This window comes from Herpailurus yagouaroundi, unplaced genomic scaffold (assembly GCF_014898765.1).
Source record: "Herpailurus yagouaroundi ecotype Mexico unplaced genomic scaffold, PumYag 185, whole genome shotgun sequence".
In the NCBI taxonomy this organism is placed as follows: domain Eukaryota; kingdom Metazoa; phylum Chordata; class Mammalia; order Carnivora; family Felidae; genus Herpailurus; species Herpailurus yagouaroundi.
Genome location: NW_024412416.1, coordinates 26,043,303 through 26,070,985, shown reverse-complemented (window position 1 = coordinate 26,070,985; position 27,683 = coordinate 26,043,303). Strand labels below are relative to the sequence as shown.

The 27,683-nt window shown below is 39.1% G+C and overlaps 1 protein-coding gene across 2 annotated transcripts in view; it reads left to right on the top strand.

Annotated features, from left to right (window-relative positions):
* The window catches only part of GABRB3 (gamma-aminobutyric acid type A receptor subunit beta3), a 251,422-nt gene that overhangs the window by 155,892 nt on the left and 67,847 nt on the right, over window positions 1-27,683 (top strand). For both annotated transcript variants that reach the window (XM_040493883.1, XM_040493884.1), the window contains exon 4: window positions 21,885-22,105. In XM_040493883.1, coding sequence (XP_040349817.1) covers window positions 21,885-22,105 — 221 coding nt within the window. The remainder of the gene's footprint in view (window positions 1-21,884; window positions 22,106-27,683) is intronic.

Sequence of the window (27,683 nt, the reverse complement as noted above, 5' to 3'; positions counted from 1 at the left end):
CACGTATATATTGTGAAAATAAGCTGGTAATTTTTTTGTGTTATATGTCTTTTATGTGTTTTATGTGTTATGTGTTTTTACCACAATTAAAAAAAATCTTTTTCTCCTTTTCTGATTTATCTACTTCCTGACATAGCCACCCTTAGTCTCATTTTGGATAAGTGGTTTCTCAGGGTTCCCTAACTAGCACCATGAAAGGCAGCTATATTCCTGGGTTTCTTTGCACAGCCCCGGTGCTGACCAAACATGCACAGTTTGAGGATCCTGCCTTTCCTTGCAGCCTCTGCTCCTGGCTTGGTCTGGGTTTCATCTCTTGAGAATGGCTGCCTCTTTAGTTTACCATATAGATTGCATTCCCGAATTCAAATTATACTACTTCTGTATAATGCCCAGCCTTTGTACTGCACTTCTCTTTACCACGAATGAGTGACCTTTTTTCCTTTCTTTGACAAACAAATTTATACATACATGATCTGCACACAAAAACAGACTCAAAGTGAGTTTCAGTGTAACAGATACATTTATAAAACAGAGAAGATAAAAGTGGGACTAACATTCCTGATCTTAGATTCAGTAAAAACTTTTTAGAAGATGATAAAAAATGATAAAAAAAGATAAAATATATTAATCATTTGGATTTTGTCAAAATTTAAAATTTTAGCTCTTCAAAATATTGCTAACTCTTCAAGATATTGCTAACAGAATGGAAAACAATCCACAGCCATGGAGACAATATTTGCAAAGCATATAACTGACATAGGACTTATGTTTAGACCACATAAAGAACTCTTGAAACATAATAAGAAAAACAAAAAGATTGGCAAAGATTCTTAACAGATATTTCTCTCAAAAATGTTAAATGAATGACAAAAAAGCAAAATAAAAGGGAAAGACAAATTAAAACCAAAATGAGGTACCATTTCATAAGTACTAGGATGACCATAGTAATAAAAAAAATAGCAAGTCTTTTCAAGGATGTGGAAAACTCAGAACGCTCATATTGCTGGGGTGACTTTAAACTGATACAATTACTTTGGAAAAACAATTGGACCGTTTCTTAGGGTAGTTACCCTATGACCCAGCAATTCCACTCCTAGGTATATATCCAACAGGAGTGAAAATGCCCACAAAAGACTTGTATATGAATAACAGCATTATTCATAATTTTCAAAAAGTGAGTACTCAAGTACCCAAATGTTCACTAATTGATAAATGCATGAACAAACTGGTTTAGATTCATACTATGTAATAAATATTTGGTACTGGAAAGAAATGAAGCCCTAACATATGCTCCAACATAAATGTGTATCAAGAATATCATGCTAAGTGAAGGAAGCCAGGTACAAAATGATACTCACTATATGGTTCCATTTATATGAAATGTCTGGGAGAGTCAAATCCATACAGCAGAAAGTAGATTAGTGGTTGCTTAGGGTTATAATAGTGTAATGGAGAGTCACTACAAATAGACACATGGTTTATTTTTGGAATGATGGATATGCTCTAAATTTAAACTGTGGTGAACTCTGAAAATTTGATAAAAATTATTTAATTGCACCCTTAAAACAGGTGAATTTCTTGGTATATAAATTATATCTCACTATTAAAAATAGATCTCATTATTTGATAGGGTAATATTGAAGTGTGGAAATAAATTTTAAATGTATTCTTAATTAAAATATCAGGCATGAATATATATTTATATATCAGGCATATAAAGGAAAGTTTAATTTCTGTTAACAAGTAATTATCTCTAGGTACACACACACACACACACACACACACACACACACACCAGACCAGAACAACTGAAAGCCTATGTATCAGAACAGGAACAAGGGTGACTTTTAATTGGAGATATTAGAGGTGTTTTAAATTTTCTCTTTATATCTTATTTTCTAATTTTAGTACAGATCTATAGATTAAAATTTTCATTGAGACTCTGTCACATACTGATGAGATAGAATTACTCTAGCTATCAGCCTGCCTCCTACTTAGTGCTTCCTTTCCTCACCATGTACACACCATCATGGGGACATTGTTGTCTCATTGCCTAAATTTCTTCCAAACATATTCATGTCTTTCTTTTTCAGGGGAACAGACATTTCATCCATTCGAAAATGTGAATTTTTTTCTTTTTTTCCCAATATAACATTATATAAGTTTAAGTTGTATAACGTGATTATTTGATAAATGTGTATATTGGAAAATGTTTGCTATAGTAAGGTTAGTTAACACATCCTTCACCTCACATAATCACAGTTTTGTTGTTTATTGTTGTTATGGTGAGAACGTTAAAATTCTACTCTCATAACTTTCAAGTATATACTACAATATCATTAACTATTAATTATACTCATCATGCTACACTTCTTTTTTTTTTAATGTTTTTATTTATTTTTGAGACAGACAGAGACAGAGCATGAGTAGGGGAGGGAGACACAGAATCCGAAGCAGGCTCCAGGCTCTGAGCTGTCAGCACAGAACCTGACCCGGGGCTTGAACCCAAAGACTGTGAGATCGTGACCTGAGCTGAAGTCGGATGCTTAACCGACTGAGCCACTCAGGCGCCCCGATCATGCTACACTTCTGATGCCCAGAACTTATTCATCTTATAAGTGGAAATTTGTACACTTTGTCCAACGTCTCCCCATTTACTCTACTCTTCAACCACACCACCAATCTACTCTCTATGAGTTCAGCTTTTCTAGATTCCATATATAAGTGGAAAATAGAGTATTTGTTTTCTCTTTCTTGGCATAATGCATTATATGCTCTCAAAGTCCATTCATGTGGCCTGAAATGGCAGAATATCTTTCTTTTTATGGATTAGTAATATTCCAGCATGTGTGTGTGTGTATGTGTGTGTATCATACATATATATGTGATATGACATATATATATATATATATATATATATGCATTTTCTTTATTCACTCATCTTTTTTATTTTTTTTACGTTTATTTATTATTGAAAAACAGAGAGAGACAGAGCATGAGCATGGAAGGGGCAGAGAGAAGGGGAGACACCGAATCTGAAGCAGGATCCAGGATCTGAGCTGTCAGCATAGAGCCCGAGGACGTGGGGCTCAAACTCACAAATCGCGAGACCATGACCTGAACAGAAGTCGGACACTTAACTCACTGAGCCACCCAGGCGCCCCCATTCATCTTTTGATGACAACAACTTAAGTTGTTTCCATGTCTTGGCTATTATAAATAATATTTCAATGAACATAATGTCATCCTCTCTGGATATATTTTCAGAAGTGGAACCGCTGGATCATATGGTTTTATTTTTAATTTTTGGAGGAAACCCCTTTCATTTTCAGTGACTGTACCAATTTACATTCCCACTAACAGAACATGAAGGTTCCCTTTTCTGCACATTGTCACCAGCATTCTTTATTTTTTTTTTTTTTTTTTTTTTTTTTTTTTTTGTATAATAGCTATTAACAGAATTCATGACTTTCTGTTGTCATCACCACCACCCATCATGGCTGTGGCAGTATGTTAATTTGCTAGGGTTGCCATTATAAAGTACCACAGACCAGGTGGCTTAAACAACAGAAGTTTATTTTCTCACAGTTCTGGAGTCTAGAAGTTCAAGATTAAGATGTCAGTAGGGTTGGTTCCTTCTGAGGGCTGTGAGAGAGTCTGTTCCAGGCCTTTCTCTTAGTTTGTGTTAGTTTACTGGTCATCTTTGGGTTTCCTGGTTTGTAGATGCATGACCCCAATTTCTGCCTTCATGTGCACAGCTGTGCTCCCTGTGTGGTATCTATGCCCAAATTTCCCCCCTTTTTTAAGGACCTACTCATTGAATACTGACAATATCTTATTTCACTTTGAATTCCCTCTTCTGTGGATTGGCAATGCATATAGATGGTCATCAGTAATGTTTATTAGATAAATACATGAAAAAGTAACAAAGGCTTAAGAAGGTCACCCATAGGACTAATCCCAGGTAAAAACTTGTGGAGTGAATCTCCACAACACACACACGCATGCACACACACACACACACACACACACACACACACGGCCATCCTTAAACTTAGGGAATTTATTTTGAGTTGCATATTGGTTCTGTCATGTACTCATGCTCAGAGGGAATGCAAATGCTAATGACATTGACCTCAGTGTACGGTGAGGGAGTCTGAAGACACCACAAGAAGAAAGTTGCTCCTACCTACAGCTGAAGATTGCATTTTTTTTTAATTTTTTAATGTTTATTTTTGAGACAGAGAGAGACAGAGTGCGAGTGGGGGAGGGGCAGAGAGAGAGGGAGACACAGAATCCGAAACAGGCTCCAGGCTCTGAGCTGTCAGCACAGAGCCCAATGCGGGGCTCGAACCCACGAACCATGAGATCATGACCTGAGCCGAAGTCGGATGCTTAACCGACTGAGCCACCCAGGTGCCTGAAGACTGCGTTTTGGCTAATGCCCATGGCTGCTATTTTTAGTTTGCTCTAATAAGTGACTGTCCCTGAGGATTTCAGGTGACTTTGTGGATGTGCTCCAAATGGATTGTCCATTTCTGATTGCTCCTTGTCCCTTTGCATTGTTTGCTTTTCTGTTTTCCCTGTGGCTATATTTTAGCAATCATATATTGCTTTTCTCCCAAAACCCAGAATGGATGCATGGAGTTTTCATGAAGCAAGTAGATAGCAAGTACTTGGTAAACTTTTATATATGGCCTTCAGAGAATTGTGAAATCTTAGTAAAGTTGGTAGTCATCAGGGACAACCTCCTTATTTAGGTAAGGATCTGACTGAGTCTACAGTGGAGGAGAGTCCAAGAAGTTTCCATGGTGGATGTGTCACTTTAGTGTTCTTTGCAGAAAGATGAGATGGAGTAGGAAAATCTTATAAGATGGTGAAAGTATGGATAGCCAACTGTGGAGAGGACCAGTGCAATACAGAGGGAATCAGACAATCTGGCCATATTGGTGCAGTTGGGAAATCAACTGCAAATCTAGTGTGGACCAGCCAGAGTTTATAGCTCATGTGTTGTGCAGGAAGAACACTTAGCTGCTTGAGAAGAGCAGGGTTTTGGCTCAAGCAATGATGATCCCAGTATCAGGTTTATTTTCAGGTGCAAGAGATGTCACCCTTTCAAGATCCACCTGTTGGAGCCCTAGAAACACAGACTGAGGGATACAAGGAAGTGAGGGCATGAAGGCCTGGAGTCTCGGGTCCTGGTCAGGACCAGAGCACATACGGAACTTCTCAGGAAAGGAGAGCCTGCAGCTAGGCTGCAGATACATTCCTCTGTGCTGCCACAGATGCAAACACAGAGTGAGGTAGGTTTGACCACAAGGACTGGAGACTATTTTAACAAGTGGGCAAGAGGACCTAGCTTGAAGCAGGGAGAAATGGTACACTGCTCTGCCTAGAGGTGATGATGAGGGTGGGGGGAAGAAAGAAAGAAAAAGATGGACCTTTAAAAGACTTTGATGGGAGAAAAGATGGGGCTTGAACAGAGGGTCTAAATAAAAGTGTTACACATCTTGTAGAGTGAACCCATAACAAGTATTCCTCTTATAAACTTAGTTAGGGAAATGTAATAAATAAATGAATAGAAAGAGTTGAATGACTGAATGAATACAAAGACTGAATGACTAAGTCCATGAATAAATGAATTGAATTAGTAAGTGCCTGGCCATTGACTAACTGATAATCTTTTCTGCAGCAACCCACAATATTTAAAAATTATATATTGATACAACTATCTATTACCGCCTTAATGTGTGTGTGTATGCACATATATATGCAAATACATATATTCAGAGAGATAGGTAAATAGATATAGATATAGGATATCAGCTAGACTTTATTTAGAGTGAGCACAATAATTCAAAGTGTTCTTTATGTTTCTCATTCCTTTACAGTCTTTCTCAGCTTTCTTGGCTGCACAGCTAGGATTCAGCCTCTGTGCTGCTTATAGATAAATTCTTTAGCTGAATAGTCATGGCTTATAGACACATTTTCCTTCCCATGATTTTTGAATTGTCTATTTGTGTGTATTTATATTTACATACATACCCACACATATATTAGTGTGTTTTTGTGGGTGCATGTGCATGTGTGCATTCCTTGTTCTTTATTCTTAGTGCTACTTCATTACTTCAGAACACCGCAGCTGTGTATGTATCTTGCTGTCAGCTCTCCTTTGTCATCCAGGGAAGCCCAGCTATACCTGGCACTGGACCAGCCATAAACTGGTAGATAGAGTGGTGTGACTGGGAAATCATCATCCACCCCTTGACATGTCAAGTGTGACTTACTTGTGTTAATTAAACTGACCAGAGCAGATGTAAGCTCCCTCTCAGGTCCAGGGAGTTAATCATGGATAGCTGAGGGGCAAAGTACAATTCTGGGAACCTTAATTCTGACCATGAGTTTGTATTCCATAGGACATGCTGACCCTGTATTCCAGTGTTCTGTTCCCTGGCATAATCTTTGAATCTCAGCTACACTAGTCAATCCACTATTCTCCTTCCTTACTCTCTCACCTTCATCCAGCCTGTCCCAGAGAGAGGGCATCCCTGAGAAGTAAGGTGCCTGGAGCAGCTCTGTCAAGCTGTTCTACAGAACCTCCTAACATTTGCCTCAGGTCTGAAAAGTCAACATGTTCCGTCATCATGGAACAGTGATGAAGTTCCAGACATTATTTCTCTTGCTCGTGTCCTGCACTGTTGTCAAATCACTACAGATCATCACAGGTTGTCATGCATAAAAGTAAATTTGATAATGGCTATAAAGGCTGGAAGTAAGTCTAAAGATCATTACAGGTTTTGTCACTCACAGTAACATTTCATTTAACCTCACACAAATGGCCTTTTTAGGATGTGGGGTTACATTTTTAGTAGGCTCAGAGCAGTAGACAACAAAAAAGATTGCAGCTTTTGTGACATCCCACCCTATACGTTTTAAGTGCCAACAGTTTCACAGTGTTAAAGGTGAATATAAAGCAAGTGAATCATGACTGATTAAATTACCAGCTGCTAATTATATTGCTGGTTATAAATTATAAACTCTAATTCTAATTAGCACAGCAGTTAATTAATTGACAACTTTGGTTGTGTTAAAACTGAGTCTGGCATGCACAATTTCAAATTCATGGGAAGGGAAAAAAATGTGTCTACAAGCTGTGTAATCAGTGGCACTGTGACTAAATCCTAGCTGTGCAGATCCTGAGACAGCCTGCAAGAGATCGAGAAACACAAAGGACACTTGAAATTATTATTGTTCTCATACTAAAAATAGTCTCTAGCTGCTATCCAACATGAGGCAAGTCACATATGGAAAACCTGTATTTTAATATCCAACATTACGCACAAAATCAGGAAAATGTACAATTAACTTGATAGTTGATGTTCTAAACAGCGCCTTGGTGAATAGAGACATTTTGCTACTTTAAATCACCATCTGGATGCTATGTAAAAGTTTGTTTTCAATGGCTAGAGCTCTCTTGGCTGGTCCACAGCGCTGCTTGATGACTCTTTTGAACTCATTTGCATATGAATAGTGTCAGATACTATGTTGAAGTTTACCCGGACCACAACTGCCAGCTGAGGGAGTGTGCTTGCTTTCTTACAACAATGCTCTGTTTTTCAATAATTGAATAGTTCTTGCTTATTTACCAACTTCAAAGCAAAATATGGGCATTTTAACAATCAAAATCATCCTTTGCCAACTCCTGTTGGCACTATATATTTCACCTTCTCTTCATGAATCCTAAATCTTCCCTGTGTATTCATGATTTGCAGGCGTAAGTACTGAAAGGGAATAATTAGAGACATCTGTTTACATTTACCAAAAGCAGATATTAGAAGAATTAAAATAAGCACAACCAGCACGCAATGGCTTAAAGAAATTGATTATACGAGAATGTCTGAATATTATGAGAATGCTGGATTTCTGTGTAAATACACTATATGAATACACCACTGTATGAATACACTGTATGATACAAAAAGACCCTTTATGAAATGATATAAACAGCAAGCAAAGTTAACATGTACTAAGTATTCTGAAATATTCATTTCTTTTCTTCATTTACTGAACAGCTGATCAGTGTGATGTTGAAGGTAACAATGTCTATTGGGTTGATGGCCACAGTTATTTATAGCATCAAAACCTGGAAGAAGGCAGGACATCCATGCTCTGAGACAGTTCTGGGACACTTGTGCTGAAGCACCACCAGAAAGCTGTGATCCTAGAACCCTGACCCATGTCTTCATATTGTCATGTTAGCTACTGACAGAGAGTTGGTGGTTTTTGTTGAGACTGCTGGAAGCGGTTTGCAGCAGGATGTATTGGCATCCACTAAAATCTCAGAAGCAAGTGGGAAGATTGTGTTCTTGCAACTCACCCAGCACAGACTCAACTCTCCATGGCAGCACAGGGTGGGAGCCGTCCATATGCCTGCATTTCAGTACACATGTGCATGCTTTCTAAATTTAGACTGTTGATGTTAGGAAACAGAGTTTACTGATTTTAATGAAGTGAAAGGATTCTGTGTAATTATAAGTCAAAATAGTGATCAGAATATGAACTCATGGTGTAAAGACTAATTACATACAAAAATAAGAATCACAAATGGAACTTTTAAAATTACCAGTGCTGGGCCTTGCCTCCTACAATTCTGATCCAAGGCAGTTAGGTTGAGCCCTGGAATTAGACTAGGAATAAGGAAAGAGAAAGAGTAAAGAAGACAAGGTACTACCGATAAAGCTGTCAAAAGAGTCGTTGGATAAAGAATCAGTGCTCAAAGGAAATCAGTGCCCAATCTGCTGGTTTGCAGATAAAAACAGGGAGCCATTAGCTAAAGATTTTGTTAAATATCTTAGGGATGGATGAGGTCACCACAGAAGAGAGGAAGAAGGAAGGAAGGAACAGGGACAAATCTGAGGCAGTCAAACATTGAGATATACATGGCCCAGGGAAGTACAGGAGCCATGAGCTGAACAGCCAATTGCAGCCATTCTATAAGCTCCCCAAGTATTGAGTCAGATGAGGACAAAAGGTGTGCCCTTTGGAGGTCATTGGGCATCCTTGCTGGGATCAGGCTGGAGATTGGAAGCAAGCCTCAAGAGGATTGATGATGGGATGGGGGCTCTGTGGTCAGCAATTTGGTTGACTTGAAATTCTAAAGAAATCTCAGTATAAAACCATTAGAAATGGTGAAGATGGGGCACCTGGGTGGCTCAATCGGTTAAGTGTCTGACTCTTGGTTTTTTGCTCAGGTCATGGTCTCGTAGTTCGTGGGTTGGAGCTCTGCCTTGTGCTCTGTGCTGGCATCGCAGAGCCTGCTTGGGATTCTCTCTCTCTCCCCTCCCCACCCCCTTCTCATGCTCTCTCTCTCTCTCTCTCTCAAAATAAATAAACTTAGGGGTGTCTGGTGGCTCAGCAGGTTAAGTGTCCGACTTTGGCTCAGGTCATGATTTCACAGTTCATTAGTTCAATCCCCACGTCAGGCTCTGTGCTGATAGGTCGGAGCCTGGAGCCGGTTTCAAATTCTGTGTCTCCCTCTTTCTCTCTGCCCCTCCCCCACTCATGCTGTGTCTCTCTCTCTCTCTCTCTCTCTCTCTCTCTCAAGAATAAATATAAAAAAAATTAAAAAAATAAAAGTAAATAAACTTAAAAAATTTAGAAAACAAAATCATATTTAAAAAATAAATAAAATCATGTTAAAAAAATAAATGGTGAACAAATCAAAATAAACATAATTGGAAGGTATCACTGTATCACTTAATTAAAAGGAAAATAAGAGAAAATACCAGGAGCCACAAAAATAGCCAGATTTGGAAAGAAAGCTGAGGAAGAAAGTGTTGGAAACTGTTCTTGGAGCCCTGGAAGCCCTGGAGTCATTTTTTGTATGTGACTGGTTGGGTCGGTGTTAATGACCAGGCAGCAGAGGGTTAAAATTGAGTCTTCATAGAGCTGGCACACTCAAGGGCCACACACTCATTGAAAGAATATCGTAAGAAAAATTTCCCCAAAGGGAATTCCATCAAAGGGAGATAATAAAGAAATGTGTCTGTCTCATCTGGGCTTTAAGTGACATGAGAGATACCTTCCCTGAGAATTTGTATCACACGGCTATACTAGTCTGGATTTAGGGTTTGACTTTAAACTGCCAAGAAATTTTCACTGCAAGTGATCCAAGGTTATCAACCAATGTGGAATGCCAGGTGAAAGCACATCCACAACTTTTATGAAGGGACATGTTGGCAATCCAGGTCACATAGAAGTTCTGCTCACTTGTTCAGCAAATGTTTATGAAGCCTCTATCATATGCCAAGCACTGTCCTGGCACTGTGCTGGGAATACACCAGTGAGCAAAACCGACAAGTTTCTGTACTCATGCAGCTTACATTCTAGCATGGAAGAAAGAAAATAAACATAATACAAAATAAATAGATCACTAGAATATGAGCAGGGTTAATAGGACGGAAGATTTCAGGGGATGAAGGTTGCCATTATTAGGAACAGCTTATTCAAAAGGTGAATTTGAGTAAAGACTAAGGTGAGGAAGTCAGACTAGGTGAGGAAGGTTATTTGGAGAAACAGAGTTCCAGGCAGAAGACATAGTTAATATAAAAGGACTAAGATAGGAGAATGTCTGTATTGTTTGAGGAACAACAAAGAGGGTATTGTTGCTGAAATGAAGTTAGCATAGGAGAAGAGGCCAGAGCATGTCCACCTGGGCTTTATTTTCAGTGGACTAAGGTGCCATTGTATATTTCTAAACACAGGAGCAAATGATCTGACATAAATTGTTAAAAATCATTCTGGATGCTGTGTTGGGAAGAAGACCATGGGAGAATAGAGGTTTAAGAAACCAGTTAGGAGGCTTTAATAGTGTGGAGGGGAGAAAGATGGTTTTTGACCAGGCTGGTAGCGATAGCAGTGATAAGTGGCTGAACCATAGTCCCCTTTTAATGTGGAGTCATAGATAGATTGATGTAGAATGTGAGGGAAGAGATGAACAGAAAATGAATGGAGATTCTGATTTGAGTAACTGCAAGCATGGAATACCTTCAAGTGAATTGGGAAGACTATAAGTGGTTCTGTTCTTAGGGTAAAATTATCAGTTAAATCTGGATGTGTAGATTTTGATTTATAAATCAGGCTGGAGATAAAATTTGGGAATACTAAGCATACAGATGGAATGTAAAACCATGAAGTTAGCAGAGATCACTAAGGAAGTGAGTGCAGATAGAGAAAAAAAGTGATGGAGGTTTGGTTGATTGGGTAGATGGTGGTTCAGAATAACGAGCCTTGGGGCACCCTGGCATTAAGAAGAAAAGAAAGAATTGGAGTAAGAGACAAAGAAGATGGGCCAGTTGAGCAGAAGGAAAAGCAAAAGACAGTGTGTCAAGGACAGTGATTGGTCTGGGATTTCACCCACAGTTTCATGGATGCTGGAAGAAGGTATGAATCTCATGGGTGAGACAAAGGATAGTTTACTACTCTTATCTAAGGCTACATAATTTGTGGGATCCAGTGCAAAATGAGAGTAAAAAGCAGGAAAATGTCATTCCTCTCCTATCTGAAAGTTAGCGCTTGTGTTTTTCCTTCCTTACGCACTGTGCTTGATTGAGTGTATGAAAATCTACATCACAGTTTCTTTCTGGCTACCTATACCTTGATTATAATGTCCGAGAATATAGGATTACTTCATGTAATTACATTCAGTAATGTTCATCCAAATATTTATGCTGAAATTAATAACAATTCAGAAAAAGAATGATTATCAAGCCAATATTTTCTTAGTTATAGAGTATAATATTTTTAATATTGTTGATTTATCTAATAACAATAACCTAACAAGTTCTGGGTAGAAACCAGAAATAGACATGATCTCATAAATGAATGGGCTTGCTGTCTAAAAATAGCATATCTTCTTAGAATCTGAAAGTACTTTAAAATATGTATCATCACTAATCTACATGATTTGTCTCTGAGGAGATGAAATCCATTGTTAAATCCTGATATAGAGGCCTATATATAAAAGCAAAGGGCATTGAACTCTCATAGCATAAGTATCTGGGAGGGGTTTTTCATTTAAAATGGGAATATTCTTCCTTTATTTTATGACAAATAAACACCTTTCTTTCTGTTGTAGCATATTTTTCCTTGTTTTCTGTCTTGAAGGGATTCAAACAGAAGTGATTTTAAGTGATACTCAGTTCAGCAAATCTAATAATATGAACTCTAGAAACCATGCAACCCAAAAGATGACCATCACTATTTAAAGACATACAATCTTTAACCTCATAGTCATCTGCAGGCACCATGCTCAAGCAAGGGAAGAGCACAGTCTTGATAAATGCCACAGAGTCAGAATATGGACAAATCACTCACAAGTCTCCAGATGTAACATTCTTCCAGTTGTTTGAATATCCCTCAAATATAGAGATGTTAAGAGTTCTTTGCACAAGCAATATGTCTGTTTCTCATATCCAATGCTTGGAGCATTTTTGGATGAGTGACATATTTAAGAGACATCACATCCCATTTTGGGAGCCTATTAATTAAAGATAGTTGCTGGAAAATAAAGATATGTATCTGATTATATATACATAATAATAATTGTATATATAATAACTTTATATAAATGTATATACACACATGTTGCAGACTATAATTTGTAAACAGTCTGGTGTCTTAGTGAGTACTATTCAGATAAATACTTTTTAGAAAAAAGGAGAATATGTAGTGACTCTCCAGTTTATAAGCACATTCCAAAATTTCATTTATATGGCGTTTGTGCTGAGTTGGAACATCTGTTCCCATACAGAGTGTGAGACATCTGATCATATTATATATTCTTCTATTTAACCTCCTATGTATCTGAGATCTGTTGTTGGACTCAGTCTTCTCTAGACATGAGTAAGCGTTCTTCTGGAATGCAATTTGAGAGTTCAGGAGCTTATTGCTAATCATGGGGACATCAGTGGAAACACTCCCAACCCTCTGTACTGTTGTTGCCAACTCATGGACCAGTTCTAGATATGGAAGGCATTTAGGAAATAGGATTAACACAACCCAGTAACTGAGTAAATGTTGGATGTAGGATGAGAAAGAAGGAAGAGATTGGTATATAGCCTCTGGTTTTGGTTTAGTTGAGAATGAGTGAGTGGGTACAGAATGGTGGTATGGAATGAGAATAGATTTGGGATAGAAAGATAAGGTAAGAAAGAAAGATGAGTTAATTTTGGAAATAGTGAACTTGGGTGCCTGTGGGGGCATTTGGAAAGGTTCAAAAGGCAGCTGGATCCATCCATGCAAATCTCAGGAAAATACAATGGGTCAGATAAACTGATGGAGGAACCTAGGAATGGGAAAGAACAGTGGAGATACTTCTTTCTTCTGGTGCCTTGGTTCCCAGTTTGGGAGAATAAATAACTTCCCCTAGGGGAAAAAAAAAGTATATAGAGCCATCAATTTAAAATTAAAGGGGGCTATGGAGAGAACACTTAGTGAACATGTTTTGCATACAGATGGATCAATTGACTATAAAATAGAGTTTTTTCCATTTTAAAATGGAAAGGGATGTTGAGAATTCTATATTAAAGTATTAGGCTGAGTCTTTTTTACCTGCACCTCTAAATAATAAAGCACATTTTCCTTTGCAGTTTGGCATGCACTTGCATGGAATAATGGGCTAAGGGTCCAACTGTTAAAAAGGATCATTTTTCATCATGTGCTGGGGAGGTTTCATTGAGGAATGACTAGCCCTGCTCTAGGATGAGGGAAGAGAATGTAGAATTTTCCAAATGCCTATTATGAGTCAAGCATTGTTAGCTCAATTAATTGCTAGAGCACTTTTGTAAAATGACCATTTTTAGTTTCTTTTTTCCACAAGAGATTTCTGAGACTCAGAGTGATTAGGTAACTTTCACAGGTAAAGTACCAGACAAAGAAGGTGACCCAGTGTGTCAGTGGCATCCTGCTCCACCACGTCCTGCAAATCACCCCCTGTCAGAGTCTCATTTAGCCTAGGCATCTCTCTTACATCTTCCTGGTTCTCATTGGCTTATGTTGAATTCTTGATTTCTTTGAATACTACCTTTTTTTTTTTTTGTCCTTTGAATGTAGGTCAGTATAATCATTTTCCTTTTCTAACTTAATAGATTCAAAAAAATACCTATGATATCTATTCATATATGGAAAGAAAAACATATGTCTAGAGTAATTTATATCCTATGTAAGTTTTTCAGATGGCTATAGAGGCTCAGGAACTTGTAACTATTTTCATCAGCCATTTTACATTTCATACAGAGATGACTGGTTAATCTTTGAATACATTTAACATTTAGATGGATGAATAAAAAATACAAACTATGAACCTTTGGGCAGGTATAACAATTATAAGAAGACCAGACCATTCTCATAGACACACCAGCTTCCTTCCCTGCCATCCCCAGACTTAGTAGATATCCCTTAAATATACACTTCTTTTGCGTTATTGTAAATTTCTTGACTCTTGATGGGTGCTCTTCACTATGCTAAGCCTTTAAGAGTGTGTGGCAGGCAGTCTTTCCAGACAGAGTAAGTGGGCTTAAGTGAAATGATTCACATACATTTGCCCAGCCAGCAGGAGGCTGACTTGAGACTTGGGCATGTTTGATTCCAAAGCTCCTTCTCTTAATCACTTCCATTTTCTTTGGTTCAATTTTATGTCTACCTCCTAAATTGTGAGCTACTTACAGTTACAAATTATGTCTTTCTTATCTCTGGGTCCCTAGCACTCTGCATGGTTCCTGGCTTGCAGAGATACTCAGTGAATGCTTAAAGGGGATCAGGAAGAAGAGAGGGTAGCAAAGAGATGAGGGTCATACTTTCTTAGGAAAGATCACATACGGATTCAACAAATGGGGACTGAAGTCTGTTGTTGGCAGAGAGAGGTATGTAATGTTGGATACTCATTTTTAGGTCATTAAAAAAAAGGATTAGAAGTTTCTAAATATATCTTGTTAATAGAAGTGCCAAGAGTCCCCCAACCTGATCTCAGAAGGAAGTTGCCACCACCTAGGTCTTATGTAAACTTTCAGAACAATTTTCCTTAACCTGAGAACAACTTACCTGTAAGGTTTTGTATCATAAACTTGCTGAACCAGATGCAAATGCAGGTGTCCTGTGGCTTTCACAGCTGCAGCTAGATATTTAAATGTAGTTTAGAGATTGCATTTCTTTCTCAGGGTTAGTAAATTTTGTCTTCATTTCCTGTGCTGAGGAAATCTTGTCAATTTCTTAATTGCAGAATAATGAGCAGTATTTCCACTTTTGAATATGTATTCTTGTTTTTAATGTGATAAATGTGGAGAGATTTCCTCAAGCAGAAAGAAATTTTCAATTTATTTGAGTTGCTTGAGTGCCCAAAAGATGGGCTGAGGTTTTATTTTGTTATTTTTGTTGTTGTTGCTGATGTTTGTATATTCTCAGGAGATTTTTCAAAGGATTGCCACCTATGTGTAAATGCTTGGCAGGTGAATGACTCATACTTAAGAATGCCTATTCCCTGCCCCCAGCCACTGGAGATTCTGGAGCTATGAGTGTCAGCAATCCTTTCCTAGCAGCCTCAGACTGCCTATCTCCTCCTGCCCGCTCCCCTCCCCATTGCTATCTCAGCTCACTGGCTCCAAACCATAGGACCCTGGGCTGGGCTGGTGTCTTACCCAGGAACTCTGGCTTCTGACTTTTGCATGAAGTGGATTTTTGTAATCTGGGGTAAAACCTGACAACTGTGTCATATTTTTTCGAGGACAGAAATTATGCAAATTCTAAATGTGTTAAAAATTTGAAAACTCCACTTACTATTTTATTTGTTCTCACTTTGTGAGGCAATAGGAATGCACCTCAGTGGACTTTAGTATGCTGACTGAATTGATACACAAACACATGCACACATCCACACACAAACACACAGAGAAGAGAGAGGGACCATGACTTCATTAGATTATCAGAGGGCTTAATGATTCCCCCCGCAAAAGACCCAAGGAATAAACAATCTCTTAATTGAATTATTTTGTTTGTAAGATTCTTTTAAAGAAAGACTGCTTTGAATACAATTCTTCAATATTTCTTCATGCTGATCTAAAGTTTGTTATAGGCCTTTTATAGGACACATAAAAATTCAAGACATAGAATCTTGTCTAATGATTTTGATGAGTTACCATAGTTCAAACCAACTATAATTAAATAATTCACATTTATATATTATATCCCAGAGAATTCTGAGTCCTAGGGGACTAGAGAATTCTGGATGAGGAAACTCCTGGGTTTTCTTCCTTATTGCTTGATGTCTCTCCACTGAATCCCATATCCCAGGGCTACAGTCCCCACTGGAATCTGTCACAGTATAAATCAGAGAGCTGGATGTTTTCCTTGTATGGACAACCATCTCAGATATAGATGAACATGGAAGGTTAGAGGCTTAGAAGGTCTCAGCAGGGGTCCTGGGTCCAGGTTCCCCCACCCCCCACCACACACACATCTCAGTCCATTTGTGACTAGATATGGGACACAACTGAGTCTCCACTAGTGAAGAAGTGGCTAAGCTAACCTGGGAGGCCAAGGACTGTTGCTCTACAAGGGCCTCCAGCTGACTTCCCTGGCAAGGATTTGGGGCTGGACTACTGAGGGAATAGAGAAGCAGAGGTGGTAGGAGGTGCTGGCAGCTGAAGGGGCTAAGGTCCAGGAAATCAGTGCCTTTCCTTACAGCCTCCCAACTAAACATTCCAGGGTTGTAACTGCATCTAAACCAGAAACCCAATGTTCTCAGAGTACCCAGGGCTGTTTAATGGCCTGCTAACACAATAGATAGTATTACTATCCATGCACACACACCCAATGTGTCCATAAATTACTTTATGGGAGGAATGTTTTATAAATGTTTTAAGTACTACAAATCTCAACCACCACCCAAAGCACAGTCTTCTAAAATAAAGTGATACCATATTATATCCAGAAGGAACTTTATGAGCCTAGGTCTGAAGAATTTGGGACAGGGTTAGGAGTGAAGGTTATCCCTCTCAATCCATGAAGGCCTCACAGATGAGGAGATTCTGTGTCTTCTCAACACAGGCCTCTGTCATGTGGCTCACTCCATTGGCAGCTATTTCCATAAATCTTGATCTCTCTTGGCCATCACCCCTCCTCTTTCTGCCAGCATGCTCTGTCTAAATGTGCTGATATGGCTGGTTGTGCCATAGCCAAGGATCAGTGCCAGGAAACAGACTGTCTTTTCCTACTGTGTGCTAATCTATTTAAGCCCACCCTCCCAGGGTGAGATTTCTGGAGGCTGTTCCCATTGCACTGCATGGTGAAGGAACTTACTTGATGGTCCCCTGTGTCCCACCCCTCCTGGATACCCACTACTCTCGTGAGCCTGTTTCTCCTAGACTCCTGCTTCTCCCCATGTCCCACCCCTTTTTGCACCTTGTTCCTCTGCATTCCTTGCTGAGCCTGGCTGCTCCCTGCTGCCCTTTCTTCCCAGAAGTCCACTATTCCATTGAGCCTCTGTCCTCCAGACTCTTGATTTTCCTCACCCTGGGTCCACCTCTCACTCTGACCTGCTCTGACCCCCGTACCTTCTAATGCCAGCTTCTCCCCACAGTCCACTCCTCCCTAATCCCCACCCCTCCTCACACCCACTCCTCCCTAATGTCTCTCTACAGGAGATTTAGTTTCCCCTGCAAAGGGCAGGGATGGGAAAGGAAGAGACCATTACAATTTTCTCTCACCCTAGCAGAAGCTTTTGGTGTCTGAGATTTCTTGTCAGTGTGACTGGAGACGCCTCCCTGTGCTCAAGTGGATCATGTGGTCAGAGCAGGAAAGATGAAAGCCAAGGACACAGTGAGCTCTGCAGAGGCCCAGGACATTGGCATCCGCCACTGGTATCAGACTCACTAGTTCCTATTCCCCATGAACCTTGGAGCCCCTGAAAGCCCTGCACTTGAGAAATGCCATTTCAAGGCCTCTGCCCTGTTCTCTTTGATCTCCCTCAAACCCCACCCCCCAAGCTGCCCCACATTTGGTGGTGACCACTCCAGGAAGAAGGTGAGGAGGGCTTATGAAGACCCTGGGGACCTCTGAATGTGGAAAACATAAACTTGTCTGGGATTCCCTAAAGAAAAGAAACTTTCAGAAGGCATTTGCCTACATAGCAGCTGTACTAAATATTTGCAATGATGGGGCTTTAGTGGTGCCACAATTCTTATTCCTCTCAAAAGCTGAATTATCTTACATGACTTGATTCTCTAGTAACCAAGATATCTTTGCAGACTATCCTCCCACCAAGCTCATTTCAGTGTATTATGCAGAACTATTTAGCTTCTGTCCTTAGGAGCTTTGTTTTGAGGTTGAGAGTCACACCCTCCAGGGAGGGAGCCCCAAATTCAAATCCCACTTCCCCAAGTTACTCCTATTTATTGGGGCATGGGGGAAAGGAAGCAAATTACTTGAGCTTTCTAAAACATTTTTCTTCATTGATGGGGGATGATAGTGAGAATACTGATAATCCCTGTTTTACATTTAAATGACTCTAGCATAAGGCCTAGCACATACCAAGAGATCAGAGCATGTTAATTGCTACTGACATTATCGTGCATGGTGCTCACCACTGCACAAAACAGGAGTCAGTACTGTGGCCCACTTAATACTAAAATCTCCCATTAACTGCCCCAACTGCACAAAAGAGCAAAGGGAGGATTGGACTTGTCTGCTGTCACCTTTCCTTTGTCTGCCAGTCTGTACAGGAGAAAGAAGTGGGATACTGACTAGTGTCCCCACTGGTGTAATGATGCCATTGCTTTAGAAAGCACAGCTGATACAGCAGGTTTGAATTTAAATACTAGTTTTCTCCCTGTACGACATAAGCTCTCCCCAACTCTAATCCACTCAACTCACCTCAGCAAACACCCAAGACCAAAATTGAGATGTGCTGCTGCTTGTGTGGAGAACAGCACAAGACCCAGAGTCCAAGTTTGATGACAACTGAGTTCCCAGGGCAAAATGACACATTCCCTACAACCTCACAGCAACCCATATGAATGCAGGTTGGAAGGAAACTCGGAGAAGTGCTAGACTTCATGACTCAGGCGTAGGATGTGGGTTTAGAAACCAAAGAGAGAAGCAAGTGAAATGCTTCTATTTCAATAAGAATGTAATTTGGAGCATTACATTCAAATTGAAAATCCTTTAGCTGCTACAGCTGATTTCCAACTTATGCCACCAAAACTTTGCATGTTTTAGTTAAAGATGCACCACCTACATTAACCATCGTTTCTGCTAATGCAGGGTATGTGATTGCACTCTTCGTGGGCCCATTCACATCAAGCCTAATATCTGTGAAATTTTAGGATTTCCTTAACCTGTATCCCCTTTCCACCTGTTCTCCCTATCACCCACCAGCAAACACTCTCTACCCATTTGATCACACCTGATTTTCCTGATCCACAATTTTGTGTTTAAAATAGGTTGTATTATTATTTAGGTATGGCAGACACAACAGATCAGGAGGCAGCTGACATTGAAAAGATAGTTTGTTAATCACAGACCCCAAGAGAAGGGGACACACAATCCATTGCAGGGGATGTGAGGCACACAGGGAAGCACCAGGGTCAGTCACAGGAAAGAAGGGAAGCTGTGGGCAAGAGCCTTTATGGTGGTTTCCATGGGAAGGAATGGGCATGGGGTTGGCTGGATAAACAGGCTTAGGATTGGCTAGTTTCAGTAATTAAAGTGGGCCCTATGGTCTAGACTGTCTGTAGTTGCCTGGTACTTGGACATAGATGATGTATTGGCCTTGAGTGTGAAAGCCCAATACCGAAAGCACTTGGGATGTGAGCTCTGGCATTTGGGGTGTAAGCTCTGGATTGGTTGGTTTGAATTTGGAGTTTAGAGCTTAATGGGATTGTTTGTTATGTATAGGAATTAGCTAGCCCTTGGAGGAGGGAGAGAAGTCCCTCCAAGGTCAACCAGGGTCCAGATGTTAAAACATGGGAAAACATAAAATAAAAGACAAGATTAATACACTTGGTTGCGTCAGTTGCTACTTGAAACCTTCAATGACTTTCATTGGCTATGGAGCTGACATTCAAGTTTTTCCACCTTCTTGGTCACTGTCACAGAATCCAGCCTTGCTGACCACTTTCCTTTTCCCCTCTTGAACTCTAAGTTCCAGCAAAACTGAACTCTTCAAGGATTCTCATCAATGCAATAAAAGCAGCACCCTCATATGATTTTTTTTCATGCTCCCTATCTAATATCTGGCTAACCAAGGTGTTTCTTTAATGCTACCTGCTCTGTGAGGATGGGAGGTGGGCTGGGGGACAGTTCACACAGGTAATGCCAGGCACAGAGCTCTGCCCATATAAGTGCCTGGGGGGTGGGGAACTCCTCTCTGTGTCTTCTCATCTACACAAATAGTATCTCTCCTTCAAGCTGCAAATGAAACCTCTATAAAGACTCCTCAGCCCATTTGAATTTTCTTGATTCCCCCTCCTCTGATTTTTTATGGCCCTTATAGTTTAAAACTTATTCTATTTATAGTTATTTATAATGCATTGGTTTTTGTCACCTCCTTGCCTGTGAGCACCTGGAGAAATACATCCAGGTGTGTTCTTTGACATTTCAGAGGCTTCTATGTTCTAACACTCTTGAGGTCAGTGATAAATAGGCATTGTTAGATTAGCAAGCACTGAGAACTGCCCTGTGAGTCAGTAAAATGAGTATTGCATAGGATGTCATAAGACCTGTGTCTAGGATAGATTCTTCAATTGATTTGCAATCCCCTCTCACACTGTGCACAAAGCCAGGATGTTTTCAGATACCTGTAAGTGTGTGAATTCAGAAGTTCCTATATGTAACAGTGTTTTTTCCTTCCCTGGTTGGAGAGTTTAGATACTTATATAGTGGGGTTTTCAGTTTGGATTCTTATATAGTGGGGTTCAGGATGTCCCATGAATATTACCAAATTTTCAGACTTGATTGTTGTAGACTTGAATATTGATTGCCAAAAAGAATATAAATTTAAAAATAGAATTTTCATGCTCAGCTTGATTTCTTTCTTTCTTACTACATTAATGACTTTACAAAAGAAATCCCAAAACAAACAAACAAACAAACAAACCAAAACAGTAGGATCATCTGCCTAGATATATGCTTATTTTGTTGGCAAGCCTGTGAGGGTTATACCATGGTCCATTTCTCTTCTCCTATATCCAGCGTTAGCTACAGGCTCCCATTTTTCCCAGACGAATGTATCATCATCTCAAGGTGATGATATGGCCTAGTTAGTATAGAAATGGTGTCCTGGAAGAAAAAAAGAATAAGGCATAGAGACCTCCCACAGGTCATTGGGTCGCCAAAGTATGTTTACAGAGTTTGTATTTACAGCTTTCTCAGAGGGTAGGAGAGGAAAGAGGCTTATGTTGCAGAGAGAATTTGTAAATAGAGGTCCTCTGCCATAGGTGGTGAAGACACATGTGTGTCTGGTGGGAGATGGAGGACATAGGAGAGGGCTCAGGGTCCTGCCAGCAACCTGATATTATGATGACTTTTTAAAAATTATTTTTTGTCCCTTATGTCTGTGTGGCTATTGCTTAAATGCCAATTTGTCTAGTCTGGTTCTTGTCTAAATAAAACAGAGGATTTTTTTTTTTTCTAAAACAGAGGATTTATTAGCATGATTTATACCTATTAAACCTAGTATTTATTTGCATTTACAAGAAAGCAACCAAGCTTCCAACCCTGCCTGAAAATAATACCCACTTCTTCTGGATTCCAACCTGAATTTGACCAGTCATGGAGGAAATACGCCGGTGGCTGAGCACAAACTAACTTTTTCCTTTTCTTTCCCCCCCCAGGATTACACCTTAACCATGTATTTTCAACAATATTGGAGAGATAAAAGGCTTGCCTATTCTGGGATCCCTCTCAACCTCACGCTTGACAATCGAGTGGCTGACCAGCTATGGGTGCCTGACACATATTTCTTAAATGACAAAAAGTCATTTGTGCATGGAGTGACAGTGAAAAACCGCATGATCCGCCTTCACCCTGATGGGACGGTGCTGTACGGGCTCAGGTCTGTCTGCCTTTTCAGGGCTAATTTCGCAGTTGCATGACGCATTGCCATTGAATTTCTCACTTGAGATGATTATAGGAAGTGAGGCCATGTCCTCAGATTAATTAGGAGACATCCACGGAACACTGAGATTTGCGCGCGTGCGCACACACACACATACACACACACACACATCTTATAAGATTTGGTGTATTACTGTTACTATAAATAGTCATCACACAAGGGAAAAACCATCTCCTCGGACTGATTTTAAATAATCGCATTGCCGTATCTGAGAGCACAGATTCTCTGAGGACGGATTTCCTATATCATAGCCACAAAGGCTGTAATGAATATTGCTCTGACATTGCAGAGGCTTTCAATAAAGTTGTCCCAAAGCTGCTGAGGTGAAAAAACTGTCTAGTTTTGCCATTATATGGGATAGTCTCCTCAGAGCTTTATGAGGTAGTGTCACCAATATTTATGGGAATGACTAAATGCAAAGCTTCCTGATGAGAATCATCTCACCAGGTCTCATAATGAAATCACTTGAATCAGGAAACCGGACTGCTGCCTGGAACCCTGAAGAGGCTCTGGGCTTTCCTGGTTGCCCTGGAAACCACCAGACCTTCCCATAATGCTCCACCACTGTTGGTGGCTAATTATTATGAATATCAACCTTGCTAAATGGTGACCTTAAAAATCTTTTGTCTCTTGTGCTGATTTTGTAATGATTTTTATTTTGTTTTGTTTTAGAGTAATTGTGTGTGGGTGTGGATGTGTGCACGTGTGTCTTTCCTGATCTCCTGGTCTAAAAGTGCTTTTGAGATCTTCTAGGAGTTACCACAGTTTTGAGAGGATGATGGTGGATATCTTGAACAAAATATGTATCATAAAATATTGTGAGACCATAGGCCTTTTACTAAGATTCCAATAGATCTTAGTGAAATCATAGCAACATACATTTAAATCCACACCACTGACTTTTCATGCTTCAAATTAGGGAAGGGTTTATTTAACATTGCCTTAAGAAGAAATGTTGAGTGACTTTCTCAAAAAAGCAATATATAGAACAGGAGTCAGATTTTAGTGAAAATCAGACTTTTTTTTAACGTTAAGGAGGAAAAAAAGTGGTACATGTCAACCAACCTATGGTATTACTATAATAATTGATGTTTCAGGTTGATGTTTCTCTGGGGCATTTTAAGCCTCTTTCATTTTTGCCTGGAAATTAAAAAAATGGATGCAAAACTCCAGAGGTTCTGAGAAGTACATCAGTTTTACGAAAGGTTACCCAGAAACCATGTGAGCATAAAATGAAGAGTCATGTCCCTCATTTACCTGCCCCACCTCCCGCCAAAATGAATAGAAAAACTATATGTGTGTGTGGTGGGGGGAAGAGCAAAAAGAAGCAATATCAATAAAAATTAAGCCTAGGCTTGCCTTTTTAAACAAAATTTGCTATTTGGGTTCTCTCCATTTTTATTTTTGTGTTCTTTATTTTCTTACCAGAGGTAGAAAATTTAGTATGCCTCCTTTGAAACTTTAACTGTTAGGAGAATGCCTATCTGGCTGCTATAACAAAATACCATACATAAGCTGGATGGCTTATAAACAACAGGTATTTATTTCTCACATTTCTGGACACTGGATCCAAGATCAAGGTGCCAGTGGCTGGGGAAGGCCCACTTCCTTGTTGATAGTAGGCACATTCCCACTGTGTCCTCACCTGGTGAAAAGGGGAAAGGAGCTTGTGGGATCTCTTTTATAAGAACACTAACCCCATTCATGAAGGATCCACCCTCATGACCTCAGCCCCCACTTCCTAATACCACCACCTTTGGGGATAGGATTTCAACATATGAATTTTGGGGGCACTTAAGCTTTCAGATCATAGCAGACAGAATGATATGAATGAAAGAACTGTAATAAATTTTCAAGCTTCATTTGAAACTGCTGGATTTAACAACACAAAACACAAGAATAAGAAAAGCCAAGACAATAAAACTACATCTTTAGCTAATACCCTGCCTGTATAAATATAAATATATATTTATATTATATTAATATTTATATATTATTTAATATAATAATATTAATATATATAAAGTAATTATATAATAAGCCCATGGAAAGTTTTCAATAATAAAATTGGTACAATAACTTTAACTACTCTCCAGTCAAATTACATCCATTATACATCTCAAGCTACCTCTTAAATCAGTAAATGGATTTCTAAATAAATAGCTGTTTTTATTCAAATGCAGTCTCAATATACTCCTTAGGTCTTTATTTAGAACCTCATATTTTTGAAACAATTCTTTAGATCTTTATGGACCTGGACAAGCTGTCAGAAAGAAAATCTCTAAACAACAGACTGCCACATTCTGCATATGCTTAACAGCTACACTGTGCCATCTGATTCCTTTTGAAATTGACTAATCTAGAAATTTCTGCCTCTAGATTTAAAAATCACAAATAGCTATAGAAATTAATTTGAATTTGAAGTTGAAGTTTGACTTGAATTTTTGGACAAAAAGCACATTAGTATTTCAAAATAATGTTATTGAATTCATGTATATACATATTCCATGTTATTCCTTGTGAACTGAAGTAACATTTTTATATATTCTATTTCACACACACACACACACTCACACTATAAGTATTGTGTTTTGGGTTAAAAACACTGTGAGTGTTTACATTGATAGGAAACCCTCTATCCTCCTCTTGGCCCCAAATCCTACCTTCTCTTTGCTCTCTTTCTACTTTTGTGATCACTGAATCATGTTGGTGACATGGCAAACCCAGGATGTGCCAGTGTATAAAACCCCAATGACACATTATATCTTTTTGGTACTAGGTACCATGGCATGAGCCTGAATGAGGTCTGGTGCAGCTGAGGACTTTAGGGAGTTAAATTCCCATTAAGGGTTATGGAGCACTAGGATTATTATTTATCTCCTGCTTAAAAGCAGGTGCTGCTGATGAAGGTCCAGCCCAATAGGGATTGCATTCTTACTGGCTATATCCCTGAGATACTAATTGTCCTGGCTATATCCCTGAGACATTAAGGTTGGATTTATCTCCCCACTGGAGACTGGGATTGGCCTATACCCAGCCAAACCACAGTAGCTTACTCTGGTAGGTCAGTCACCATTTAACTCCTCTAGGCTCCTATTGCTATTCATATTCAGCCATTGCAGTACAGGATCAATAAGAACTTTTGCTTTATCGAGCGTAGATGAAGATCTCTGGCTGTGGATGAGCTGTCCATGACATGGGCTTGTACGTCATCTCAGTCTTATTCTGGGAAATCATTAATCCATTACTCTGATGACTCTACAAAAGTGGCCAATGACTGCTCACACAGATACTTGAGAGTGATCATGTTCTTGTAATGACAAAAGGTCATTATAAATCATGAGCTATTTTTTCAATGACTCTTACAGCCCCCTGAATTTGAAACTTGGGCTATCACTAGTTTGCGCTTGTTGGTTTGGGCTCATCTGAATAAAACAATGAACTGAGCTTTGTGAACATGTCTCAGTCACCATGTGATGTGACACAATGCTCTTGATAGGGCATTCATACCATCCTAAAATAAAACTGGGGCTCTTTGAAATTTCCTTTGTGCGGCCAAACCTTTTCAGGAACTAGGAAGATCTTGGCTAAGATGCTTATAGATCTTGGTCTTGTTCCTGTCACAGTTTTTGTGTTTTCTTTGGTGCTGGGCTCAAGATTTTTGCTGCCTGTAAGAAGGCAGAGTCATTATCCCTCTACAATATTCCCATCTTTCTTTTCCAGTCAACTGATCATCTGATATCATTGAATATCTCACCCTGCACCAGTGAGTAAACTTTGTAACATGATCTTTTCTTCAGGCCATGCATTTTGTCTTTGGAACATTTTTTCTTATGTTAGGAACTAGTAATAGGTTCACAAAATAGTAATTGATTTGCTTCAAAAAGCATCTGAGAATCTAAGGCTTAGTCATCTTCATCAAAAAAGCATAGCAATATTCTACATGAAAAGCTTATTGCAAAATATATTGGAAAATACATTGTAACATTCCCACTTGCTATTAAAAATACTTAAAATTGTTAAAGTTGCCATTTTTATAATTAAGAGGTTTAATGCAATGCCAAGATGAAGCTACAACTTATTTCACAAGATTCAAATTAAGTCACCTAATTGGTTTGGCTGCCATCTAATTCTGAAACTGTATTTCCTACGGTGGTTCTGATCAGACATCTTTTTCCCCCAGAAAAGACCTAAGCTTACAGAACTAATAAGACTGATGTGATTTGAGCATAGGTGTGCTTAATTCCCAAACTCCCGTTTTGTCTCTGGCTCCCAGTTACTTTTATGTAAGTAAATAACATATTGATGAATTACTTTCTAAAAAGGATTATGCCAATTTTTTTTACTCTTATCAGCAATAAATTACATATTTAGGGTTGTGACACATGCTTCAGACTTTATCATTTGGCTACTGTAAATAACCTATTTACTTCATTCCTCAAACCTGTTTAAAATCACTTGTTCCATTTTAAATTCAAGCTCATAAAATTGTATCCTTCTTACGCTCCATTCATTCTTCCCCTGTTTTTAAGGACACTTTCACACCTTCACTTCAATCACTCCCACCACTCTCATTTGATGACATTACCTCATACTTTAATTAAAAACACAGAAACCTCGGGGCGCCTGGGTGGCTCATTCAGTTAAGCGTCTGACTTCAGCTCAGGTCATGGTCTTATGGTTCATGAATTTGAGCCCCACATCGGGCTCTCTGCTGTAAGTGCAGAGCCCACTACTGATCTACTGTCTCCCTGTCTTTCTGCCCCTCCTTCTTCCACCAACCCTCTCAAAAATAAATAAAACAAAAACAAACAAAAAACCATGAAACCTCTTCATCTTCTGATTTGCAAAGAGACCATCTGACATGGCTGTTACTCTTTGACTCTTGCACTCACTCTTTATCATGCTTCTAGTATGCAGACCTTCCTTCTACTCTTCATAAATATCAAGGATGAGGATATTCCTGTCTTAAGGCCTTTGCACATGCTCTTTGCTGGATGTAATACTTCACTTGTAGATACTCGTGTTTTGGGATCATAGAGTACTTACATAATTGAAGACACTTCAACCGTCACCTCCACAAGGAGAATCCTATTCTGATTGTCTATTCCCTTGTTTTATTTGTATTATAGCACTTAGTCAGATCTAACATTATCTTGTCAATATCTTGTTATTTATTGACTTTTGTAATTACCCATGATGGTGGGGAACATGAGAATATAAATTCTCTGAGAAGAGAACTGTCTCTGTCTTATTTATTGTTCCATCCCCAAAATCTACTATTGTCTTGGGTGGAAAAAAAAATATTGTATGAGAATTAAATTTAAATTCTAATTCTTCTTTCTGTAGTACTTTTATTTTTATATTTTCCATGTAGGTTCTTAATCCATCAGAATTTATCTTGGTGTATATAAGGCAGCTTTTCAATTTTTTTCTTCTCAAATAGTCAGCTATTTGTTTCTATACTTACCAGTTTATCTTTCCACATGAACAATCATTTGTTTTAGCAAATTCT